Source organism: Penaeus monodon, chromosome 18 (genome assembly GCF_015228065.2).
Source record: "Penaeus monodon isolate SGIC_2016 chromosome 18, NSTDA_Pmon_1, whole genome shotgun sequence".
Taxonomy (NCBI): Eukaryota; Metazoa; Arthropoda; class Malacostraca; order Decapoda; family Penaeidae; genus Penaeus; species Penaeus monodon.
In genome coordinates, this window is record NC_051403.1 from 18701990 (window position 1) to 18714489 (window position 12500).

At 34.9% G+C, this 12500-nt stretch overlaps 1 protein-coding gene across 4 annotated transcripts in view; it reads right to left on the reverse strand.

The window, feature by feature from the left end:
• Positions 1 to 12500, reverse strand: part of LOC119584305 — a 17948-nt gene that overhangs the window by 1070 nt on the left and 4378 nt on the right. For 2 of the 4 annotated variants that reach the window (XM_037932845.1, XM_037932847.1), the window contains 3 exons: positions 3703 to 3953; positions 2334 to 2354; positions 1 to 574 (listed from right to left, as the gene is read on the reverse strand). The exon at positions 1 to 574 is cut by the window's left edge and continues 233 nt beyond it. In XM_037932845.1, coding sequence (XP_037788773.1) covers positions 1 to 574; positions 2334 to 2354; positions 3703 to 3953 — 846 coding nt within the window. The remainder of the gene's footprint in view (positions 575 to 2333; positions 2355 to 3702; positions 3954 to 12500) is intronic. The other 2 variants (XM_037932848.1, XM_037932846.1) reach the window with 1 other exon arrangement.

The window sequence follows — 12500 nt, forward strand, 5'->3', positions numbered from 1 at the left end:
TTGTCTCCTGTCGAAGGCTGCTCCTCGTGCGTGTCCTGGGAGTGCCGGTGGTGCTGTCTCCGGCCACGTTGGTTCTCCTTCTGAGAGTGTTGTTGGGACTGTTGTTGGTGCTGTCTTGGCCCTGCTTCTGGCTGTTCCTGGTCCTTCGAGTGCGGTTGGTGCTGGCCTTGCCCTCAGGTTCCGTCTCCTCAGGGGCGCTCCTAAAACTGCCGAGGATGGTCTTCATGCGAGCGAGGTATCCTAAGACTGAACTGACGTCGGCGGTCTTCTTGGTGTCGCCCATCATGACCTTGACGTCCTCTGCGGAGTTCGTGGTGAGGGAGCTCTCCTCGCACGTCCTCAGGAGCTGGAGGGAGCACTTTTTCACCTTCTGAATAATTTTCTTCTTCTCGTCGACTACCGACTGAAGGATGAGGTTCCCTTGTTCTTGGATCTCCTTCTTCTTCTCCTGTAGAATGAGCCTGGTCCTCACCACGTCGTGGTCCTTCTTGACGGGACACGCCCCGCACAACGGCGCCTGGCAGTCGCGGCACCAGAACTCAAGCACTTCACCGTGGTTCTCGCACATGCCGAACTGGAAGACCAATTTTGGCCATTTAGCATCATCACTATGCATGGGGACAATTTTAATCATTAACATTAGGGAAGTCAAATCATGATTACTGGAGTATGGATATCAGTACATCTCATGGGGGATGAAGGACGGTCACCATCACTGGAAGTTATGAGAATTGTTAGCTTTTATGTTAAGCCAAACTTTACAGGGTTTATGCAGTTTAGGAAGTCGATGTGGATACAAATTTATGCAATTTTAGGGATTTTCACCAGCTACTCACATACCCCTGGGATGTCGCTTAGTCACAACAACTGTTCTTCATGGACGGGGTAAATTCGGATCTCAAACCTACATTTCTCATCTTCACATGTTTATTTCATGGAGATCTTTGGCATAGTGGCCAAAATTACATCGAAAGCACTCTAAAATAAAGCACAATTTTCGCCTAGGTCTACACACGAAAGGCTGAATCTGCTATGCAACTTCTGACAGCGTAGATGCATAAAGATTATCTAAAACTAATAGAATTTATACTCCTCGGTGACTGGATTTCATATAAAGGTTAAGATCGATTGTCCATGTATAATGACACATGTTGATACTTAAAGCAATTTGTAGTTATATACGCTATGAATATAGAATACTGTATATTGTGTGCATTTCTGAGTAAACGAATGTAATTGCATTCTAATTATAACGGGAACATTTTAAACTCATCGAACTAATATATAAATTGCAGTGATACATTTCTATATGGCTAATACAAATGTAAAGCAAGAATAAAGAAGAGTAATGAGTGTTATTTATATATATATATAATTATAATATATATTATAGTATATTTGTATATATATATATATATATATATATGTTATATATATATATATATAATATATATATATTTTATATATGTATATGTATAATATATATATATATATATATATATATATATATATATATATGTATGTATGTATGTATGTATGTATATGTATGTGTATATATATATATTTGTTTTCAAGTGCCCTTCCCACAAGACGTTGGCGATAATGGATTTCCATGAATTTCTTACATATATATATATATATATATATATATATATATATATATATATATTTATATATATATATATACACATATATATGTGTGTGTGTGTGTGTGTGTGGTGCGGTGTGTGTGTGTGTGTGTGTGTGTGTGTGTGTGTGTGTGTGTGTGTGTGTGTGTGTGTGTGTGTGCGTGTGCGTGTGCGTGTGTGTGTAGTAAGAGACAGACACAGAGAGTGAGAGACAAAATATGTATATATGTGTATGTGTACACACTTACACGTAAATATATATATATATATCTATGTACATATATATATATATATATATATATATATATATATATATATATGCATATATATATATGCATATATATATATATATATATATGTGTGTGTGTGTGTGTGTGTGTGTGTGTGTGTGTGTGTGTGTGTGTTGGAGTGTATATGAGAGATAGAGAGAGAGATTGAGAGAGGAGAGAGAGAGAGAGAGAGAGAGAGAGAAGAGAGAGAGAGAGAGAGAGAGAGAGATTGAGAGGGAGAGAGAGAGAGGGGAGAAGAAGAGAGAGAGAGAAGAGAGAGAGAGAGAGAGAGAGAGAGAGAGAGAGAGAGAGAGATTGAGAGAGAGAGAGAGAAAGAGAGAGAGAGAGAGAGAGAGAGAGAGAGAGAGAGAGACAGCGAGAGAGAGAGAGAGAGAAAGCAAACACACTAGCACACCCAGGCAACGATTTAACCTACCAGTCTGCTACGTGGAATTCCCTGCGTAAAGAAAAACAAGGCAATTTAGTCAAACAATCGCATCTATGAGGGACCGAAAGGGAGGGCTTCTGTAGCGACACACAAAGGAGGGAGGGGTCATTATGAAGTGCATTAGTGTTATAAAAAGTAAAGACACGTGCAAGATAATATATATATATATATATTTTTTTTTTTTTTTTTTTTTTTTAGGTTGATGATGTATTTTTAAAAAATCATTTGGTGGTGTGTAGATTTTCTTGTTGAATGTGTGTATGTGTATGTGTATGTATTGTTCGTGTGTGTGTGTGTGTGTGCGTGTGCGTGTGCGTGTGCGTGTGCGTGTGCGTGTGCGTGTGCGTGTGGGTGTGCGTGTGTGTGTGTGTGTCTGCCAATTTTTTCTCCACATTAGGTATTCAAGGATACATTTATATCCATATTGCCCATGAATTAGAGGTTCTACCTCTCTCTAAGGGCTTTATGCGTGTATATTTTTTTATTTCCAATAATGTGTCTGTATTGTATCAAAAGACCGGTGTAAAGTGCGTTGCATTCTTTTATTTTCTTTATTCAGAATGGAACGCAAGTAATGATCGGTTATAACACTAATGTACGAAATAATGTCAGGTAGGGCAAAAAAAAATTAGTCTGTTTTAGGAAGGAAATAGTTAGGGAAGGCAAAACTGTATGGGGGGGGGGGATTTGAATAAATAAAATTAACGGTTATCTTGTCCTTTTTAGTAAATCTTAGGACGAAACAAGCTGAAAGTGAGGCAAAATTTCATCATTCTATTTAATTTTTCTTTTTTTTACAGATTTAGTTACGGAGAGGAGAGACTCTCGCGGTTAAAAATTTAATGTATAAACAAGGATTTCATATTATGAATTAGATTGAAAGAATAAAGGTGAGGATGATGGATAAGAGAAACATTACAAAATGACGAGGACATGGAGAATGGTGATGAAAAGGGAGAGAAAAAAAACGTGGAGATACAGAAAGCTGGGGAAGGAAGAGGCGAAAGAGGGTGAATCAAAAGAATCAAGATTAAAGAAAAGGGCAAAAGGAATAATTGAAAAGGGGAAGAAAAATCAAGGAATAATCATGACTCCGGGAGGTAAGGAAGAGAAAGAAATGTAAAGTTAGGCACAGGACGTAAAATAAAAGTGAAGGAAAAGGAAGGAAATGGATTAAGAACAAATAAATGAAAGAAGAATATCTAAAAAAAAAAAAAAAAAAAAGGCCTCAAAGACGAAATCAACAGAATTACGAAAAGATAAAAGGCCAAAATACACGCTTTTTTTTCTATCTGCCTTTAAATCCCAAATCCCAAATAACAACAAAATAAATCAGGAAAAGGGTATTATCTTTTACCTTCGAATCCCTGAACACCTCAGCACGAGCCAGGGTATCGATGTGCACAGGAAGCTGCGACACGTGCGGCCGGAGATGACGCTTGCGGCATGTCGGGCACGGAAAGTGGCTCCTCGCGCCCACGGTCTTGGTGAGGCACGACCTGCAGAAGACGTGCCCGCATCTCGGCAGGAGGAGCGGCTCCTTCACGTCCTCCTCGTAGAGCTCCGAGCAGAGAGGACAAAGAAGCTCCTCCTCTTGGGCCATCCTCGCTGTCGGAAGGGCGGGGGGGTGAGAGGGGGGAGGGAAGGGAGAGGGTGAATGTGTGTGTGTGTGTGTGTGTGTGTGTGTGTATATATATATATATGTGTGTGTGTGTGTGTGTATGTGTGTGTGTATGCATATATCTATCTATCTATCTATATATATATATATATATATATATATATATATATATATATATATATATATACATTTTGAATATGTATACATTTTAATATATATATTTACACGTATACTTATTTTGATATATACATATTCTAATATATACATATATATACACATGAGTGCGTGTGTATGTATATATATCTATATACATATATATATATTATATATATATATATATATATATATATATATATATATATATATGAACACACACTTATACATACATTTACACATTTCTAATTTCTTTCATAATAAGAAATTCATATTGCCGGAAACTGGCACCATTCCCAGACTTACTAGACAACATGCTCGTTGTAAGAGATGTACGTCTACCGACGAAGAACTAACTGAAGGTCACTAATAACCTAAAAAGCCAATAGATATTTCCTTTCGTAGGCCAGAACAAATACTCATGACATATGGATTTTGTAATGGTATCTCGGAGAAAAGAGAAAATTAAGAGAAATTGATTCATCGTATAATTAAAGATAAAGAATAAAATCTTGTACAGATAAAAGAGACTAATGTTGTTAAACGAAATCCAATGGGAAATGTGTGTAATCATCTGAGCAGATAAACACATCCTGTTATATCAACACTCTATTTCTGTCCCGAGCAGAGGTCGCTTCTCCTGCCAACTTGAAAACACTGCAACGCTTAGTCATATCCGTAATTCAGTGTAATAATTTCACTCTCACAAATATTTACAAGCAAAAATAAAGACAAGACTTCTATCGAACTTCAAAAGAAAAAAAAACATCGATTCAAAGATGTATAAGAGGAACAGAAAAGAAATCAGTTATGTTTGCTAAAGAGCAAGGGTGGGCAGGACAAATTCGCTCCTAACTACAGAAAAAGACGAAACATCTATACTTCTTTCAAACCTCAGAGAACAGAAATGGTAGAGAAAACTTAAATAAAGATACATATATAATAAATGAATTAAAAAGAAAGAAAGAAATCACAAATATGTTTATTACCCTCTAGGGAAACTCACTGGCATTAACATATTCAGGGGTAAAAAGTCACAGCTATCGGCTCCTCCGCCCTCCACCAGCTTCAGTCCCTTGGCAAGCGAGTCTAGCCGTATATATCCCAGGTATGTAGCTTTTGATGATGTGGCACGCAACAGTGACAGCTGTACAGATGTGTTCTCAGACCCCATCGACACACTCCTGCTGCCCATGAGACTATATTCCGTTTGACTTTTTACTTTATCCTACCATTATTTTACTTCACGATTCTTTTTTTTCATTTCTTTCTTTTTCTTCTTGTTTTATTCATTTATCTGTTTATTTTGTGGGAAGGTGAGAGGGGGTGTTATTTATTTGTTCAACTGAATAAAAAAAAGGTTTTATATTTTGTTCGCCGTTCAAAGTCGTACGAAACCTAAAAAAAAAAAACGATCTCGTAGCCTCCCTCCCATCCCTTAAATATAAAACAAGTTAAAGGAACGACTTTTTCCCTCTCCCAAAAATATAATAATAATAATAATAATAATAATAATAATAATAATAATAATAATAATAATAATAATAATAATAAATAATAATAATAAATAAATAATAATAAATAAATAATAATAAAAAATAATAATATATATATATATATATATATATATATATATACTAATAATCATTTTTAAAAATCCCCATTTCCCTTACAAACAAACAAATAATCCTAAGGGAACGGCCGTCACTCGTAAATTCCTAAAAGAATGACACTCAAAGAGAAAATATAAACTTGGCATCGGCAACACTCTTCGGACACGCCTGCAGATGAAACCACACTGGCTTTCAACGATGCATAAACACACAGGTGCACATGCATGTCTAACCATTGAAGTTTGATTACTGTCGTAGATATCATGTTAATTGTGCGGTAATTGGGATACACCTAATAAGCATTACAATTTTAATTAGTTTTTTTTTTTTTTTTTTTTTTTTTTGTAGGTTGAATCAAAGTCAAGTCAAAATAGTGGAAAAGTAATAAATAACTTTGTAATCTGAGTCTTGATTATGCTTATGACTGTATATTAATAATGATATTTCTAATGATATGATAATGATGATAATAACAATGATGGTGATAACAACGATAATAATGATAATATCATATATCATTATTATTATTATTATTATTATTATTATTATTATTATTATTATTATTACAGTCATCATAATTATTACTATTATTTTCTATCACCAACATCATTATCAAATTATTACTATTATCATTATATGGTGATGATGATGATAATGAAAATTATATTGATAATGATAATCATTACTGTTATCATTACCATCATTATTATCTTTATCACTATTAACATTATCATTATCATCATTTCAATCATTATTATTATCATTATCATTATTAACATCAATATTTTACAATCATTAATATTATTTTTATCATAATCATGAAATAGTAATAGCAAAAATATCATCATAATCATTATTATTGTGATTATTTTTTATTATAATTATCATTGTTCTTGTTATTATTATGACTATTATTATCCCTATTATTATTATCGTTCTTATTATTTTTATTATTATCATCATCATTACCACCATTATTATCATTCTTATCAGTGGCATTATTGACATTATCACTATCAACTTTATTATCGTTACTGTTATTATCGTTACCGTTACTATTATCGTCATTATCATCATTATAGCTTTCGTTGTCATTAATCCTGTTGTGTTTTGTGAAAGGTCTTTACACAGTAATTATTGTTGTCACTATTTTTGTGTCATGAACAATACTAACGCTGATATAAAATTAAAAACAAAGATTCCGAAAATCAAGGAAAGGGTTAAACAAGTTTGACTTTTCGGACTGGTGATTGACTCCTTTGTGGAAAAAAAGTACTTGTGGGGCCAAGTGTGTGTGTGAATACAATAAATAAATGAGACTCACAGTGGGCATGCAATGTGCGTATATACTATCCCCGGCGGTAGTGATTAACCTACAGGTACCTGAATAGCAAAAATACACGCTATGTCCATTGTGTTGCTTTGTTTATCCGTTGTCTCTATGCATGGATGATATACTGATAATAATAACACCGATATCAATAATAATAGAAACAAAAATTACCGAAAACTCAAGATGAGAATTCAGGTGACAATTAATAAATGGATAACAACTTATTTTATTTTATAAATTCAGGTGACATAAGCCTATTAATCAAATCCTTTGTGACTGAACACTTACGGAGCCAACTCTGTTAAGCAAATAAAATTAATACCATTATCATCATTACCGCTAGCTATTAAACCTGGAGCCATGATATATGTCGTATCGGTAGCCAGTTTGTAAATTATTTTTCATATTTTTATCCATAAACACACACACACTCCAGATACCAGGCATTTAAATTTGGCAGTTTGGTGTTATTAGTTCTGAATTCTGTACTCCGGGCATGCATTTTATGAATGTGTAAATAAGTCAAGTAAATAAGTGACTGAATAAACAAACGAATAAACGATTAAGTAAATGTACAAATAAATACATGAATAGAAAAATAATTCGTTCAAGGGGAAAATATCAGAGGACGAACATAAAAGTAAGTCAACTTTTTTGAGGTGAGAAGGTGTCCTCTCAGCGGTGTGGTTATTAATAACACCAGGGAAAGAGAGAACTTTTTTTTAAACCCTGTTCTACCATCCTTACCCTTTTTCTTGTCTCCGTATCTCTCTCTCTCTCTCTCTCTCTCTCTCTCTCTCTCTCTCTCTCTCTCTCTCTCTCTCTCTCTCTCTCTCTCTCTCTCTCTCTCTCTCTCTCATGATTCATCAAAAGAAACCTTTAAAAGAGATACAGTTAAATATATTTCTTTTTAGGTTTAGTTGCTCCTATGTTTTTCTCTCTTACACAAACACACGCACGCACGCGCGCGCGCGCACACACACACACACACGCATATGCTTAAAAAAAAAAATACATGCATGCACAGGATATGGCTGGGCTATTTGAGGCAGAACTTATTAATAAGCAAGTGTATTTATATGACTCTAGAACGACCATATTTAGCAAGGATTTGCAGAAACCTCATCTCAAGTCAGAGTTATTTAAGCAACATGGTTATTGCACAGGTCTTGCTTACACTAGACGAGTGTAACTCCTGGATATAGAGAAGGTTGTGTGTGTGTGTGTGTGTGTGTGTGTGTGTGTGTGTGTGCGTGCGTGCGTGCGTGCGTGCGTGCGTGTGTGTGTGTGTGTGTGTGTGTGTGTGTGTGTGAAAATTTTCCGGTAAGGGGAATTAGTAATCCTGCCTTATGTAATGAAATATAATCAACAAAATCAAAATGGAAATTTCCTAAAGAGGGTATTCATTAATTAAAATGAATTACATAAGAGTCCGCTGTTCCTCTACACAAGATGAGTTTCCTTTGTCTGTGAATTTGAAATCAGCTGCTGGCGCCCACTCACTGTAAAACTGTAAGCCTTCTGGAATTTAGTATTAACGAGCGACAACCTTAATGTCCTTTCATTTTCACACACTAAAAGAAAAAAAGGTAAATATATTAGATGAACAAAAATTATTATTAGAACAAGCCTTCCCTAAGATGCCAAATGTATTTTTCTTTTTCCGGTAAACTTCAGCTGATGGAATTCAATATAAATATGTGATGACGCTAACCATTTTTTTTTTGCGGGGGAGGGGGGTGCTTAACTATTTCTAAATATTTTCCCAGCCTTCCCTGTGGACTGCGTTGTTTGTTTGTCTGTTTATTCCTATACGTCTGAGCTTAAGCCAAAGCGAAATGTCAAATGTGTTAATTTCAGTAGTATATTGATTTCTTTGTGAAATAAATAAATATATATATATATATATATATATATATATATATATATATATATATATATATATATAATGTGTGTGTGTGTGTGTGTGTGTGTGTGTGTGTGTGTGTGTGTGTGTGTGTGTGTGTGTGTGTGTGTGTGTGTGGTGTGTGTGCGCGCGCGCGCGCGTGTGTATGCGTGTGTGTGTGTGTGTGTGTGTGTGTGTGTGTGTGTGTGTGTGTGTGTGTGTGTGTGTGTGTGTGTGTGTGTGTGTGTGTGTTGTGTGTGTGTTTGTTTGTTTGTACGAGTTTGTATTTGTTTTGGTTATATGCATGTGTGCCTGTGTCTGTATATGATAATATTTGCATCTGTACTCTTTACTAATCAATACTATTTTGAGGCTAATCACCCTTCTCCCTGTATCAGTTGGCAACCGCTGCCTCTCACACTCCCCTCCCTTGAGCGACTGAGGGAAGGGGAAAGTGAAGGCCGGATATTGGCTGTCAAAGGTAGAGTATGATTTGCAAAGATGAGAGGGAAAGCTTTCATTCATTGATTAAGGCAGATGGATATAGAGAGAGAGAAAATGAGAGAAAGGGCGATATAAAGAGGAGAGAGAGAAAAAAAAGAGCGGCAGAGAGAGGAAAGAGAAAAAGCGAGACAGAAAAAGGAGAGAAAGAGAGAGTGACAGACAAAGGAGAGAGTGAGAGAGAGAGAGAGAGGGAGAGAGAGAGAGAGAGAGAGAGAGAGAGCGTTTGCAGTAAGTGGGTGTGGGCGTGAGAGTAAGAGAGAGAGAGAAAGGTAGAGGGATATAGAAGAGAAAGAAAAAGGGGAGGGGTGGAGAGAACCAGGTCCAGGATCGTTATTCTGACGGCTGTTATTGGAAATGAACTCCTCGTTATCATAAATATAAGAGGCAATTTTTGGTTTTCCTTTTAGTAAATATAATCACACCGAGTAAATTATACAATGATTATATATCTAGCTATATTTGATATCTCGAGGTGCACTCTCATTGAATAAACGTGATAACGTCATCTGCTCCACTCCCATTTTGACCCTGTCAGTCTGAGCGATACTTTTTTTTTTCTTCTTTTTCTTTTTGGATTTTCCAGTAATAACAATGGTAAAAGTATAATCGAAAAAGATGTGTATATATACATAAATGTATACATGTGTTATATATATATGTATATATATATATATATATATATATATACATATGTGTGTGTGTGTGTGTGTGTGTGTGTGTGTGTGTGTGTGTGTGTGTGTGTGTGTGTGATATTTGCAACGAATAAAGGCAAAAATATAGGGCTTGGCTCCTGAGTTGCCAACTAGGAATTTCATCAAAACGGAGTGAGGCTACCTGTGTTAAAGGGCCTTGGTTATTTCAACATGAGTCTTGTCACCATGCGATGTAAAAAATGTATTATGATTAAATCCAAATCAAATAGGATATTGGGATAGCAACAGTTTTGATGACGATAGTAATGTCCACTAAGATATTAATAACAATGGTATTAATTATGACGATAATAATGTTAATTATGATATTAATAACAATGATATCAATGATGATAACAGTTATAATAATGATAACATTATTTAATGATAATAACAGTGATAGTGATAATATAATGATAAGATTAACAACAACAAAACAACATCTGTAATAATGATAAGAATAATAACAAAAGTAATCAAAATAACAATACTAAATATTATAGTTGTTGTTATTACCGTTATTACTACTAGTAGTAGTAGTACAAGCATTATGTTGATAATAATGATAATAATAATTAGAAGAATGATAATAGTGATAATGATAAGAATAATGATGATGATGTTAATACTAATAATAAGGATGATGACAATAATGCTGATAAAAATAATGATAATTAATAATGATAATAATAATGAGGATAATAAGGATATTTATAGTAATAGTAACATTAGTAATGATAATAATAAAGCAATCATTATAATAATAATAGTAATAATATCAGTGGTAATAATAAAAACAAATATGATTATTAATGATGAATATGAAAAATATAATAATAATCACAGTGATGAGGATGATGGTAATAACATTTATAATAATAAAATAATAATAATAATAATAATAATGATGATCATAATAATAATAAGAATGATGATGATAATTTTTTTTTCATCGTCATTATTAGTATTATAAAACAACGACAATAATAATAACAGCAACAAAACAATAATTAAAATAATAATAATAGCTATAATAATAAGCAATAATAATAACGGGAAAGTAAAAAGCTAAAGTTTTATTACCTTCCAAATTATTTCAAACACGCACGCACATCTCCCATTCATCTTTAGAGAGAGAGAATGAGAGAGAGAGAGAGAGGGAGAGGGAGAGGGAGAGGGAGAGGGAGAGGGAGAGAGAGAGAGAGAGAGACAGAGAGAGAGAGAGAGTTGTGGGAATAAGAGAGGAAGAGAGCAAAAAAGACGGAGGATAGGACACACACACACGAGAGAGAGAGAGAGAGAGAGAGAGAGCGAGGGATGATGTAGAAGCGAGTGTTGTGCTGGGTATCTGCCAGACCTTCCTTCGCCTCCTGTACATACCACTTGCTTCGACATCTCCTCACCGTTTTTGACGCGCGGGTAACCGTTTTACTCGGGCTGCGTGTGTGTGTGTAACTGTCCTCTTCTCTAATGTGATTTTCTTTGTTAGTTGTGGGGTGCTGGTGATAAAATGGGGTGTTATTATGCATGGTGATTTATGTGCATGGTATTTATGATATGGTGTTGATATTAGTATGATGTTGTGAAGGTCCTCGCTCGCTTCAGCAGGGGGGGGGGGGAGTCTCGCCAAAGTCGTTGTTGCTGTTGCTGTTGGAGTTTTTTACTGTTTGAGTTATTGGTGGTGCTGTTGGAGTTGTTGGTGGTGCTGTTGGAGTTGTTGGTGGCGATGTTGGAGTTGTTGGTGGTACTGTTGGAGTTGGTGGTGCTGCTGGAGTTGTTGTTGGTCCTGTTGGAGTTGGTGGTGTTGTTGCAATTGTTGCTGTTGTTATTGTGGTTGTCTTTGTTGTAGTTCTTGTTGCAGACATTTTTTATTGTTTTTGTTTATGTTGGTGTCGTTGCTGTGTTGTTATTGCATTGTTGTTGCAGTTGTCTTTGTTCCTGTTGTGTTGCAATTGTAGTTGCTTTTGCAGTAGTTCATGGATGCTACTATTCTTTCTACACTTTGTTACAATATCTTTAAAAAAAAAAACTATGTCTACAAACTTTGCTTCTCTGAGTGCAAGAGCAAGTCTATGTAGGCCTACACACAAAGCATGAGCTGGCAGGGAAAAGTTTTAAGGCGCTGACACTGTTAGAAAGTACAAATAACAAGCTTTAAGAAATTATAGTTGAAAAAAAGCAAAATAAAATAGTATTATTAATATTAATAATGATAATAACACTGATACTACTACTGCTAATAATAATAAAGATAATAATGATGATGATGATAATAATGATAATATCATTGATACTATTAATAATGATAATAGTAAAGATGATGATGATGATGATAATGATAATAATAATAATAA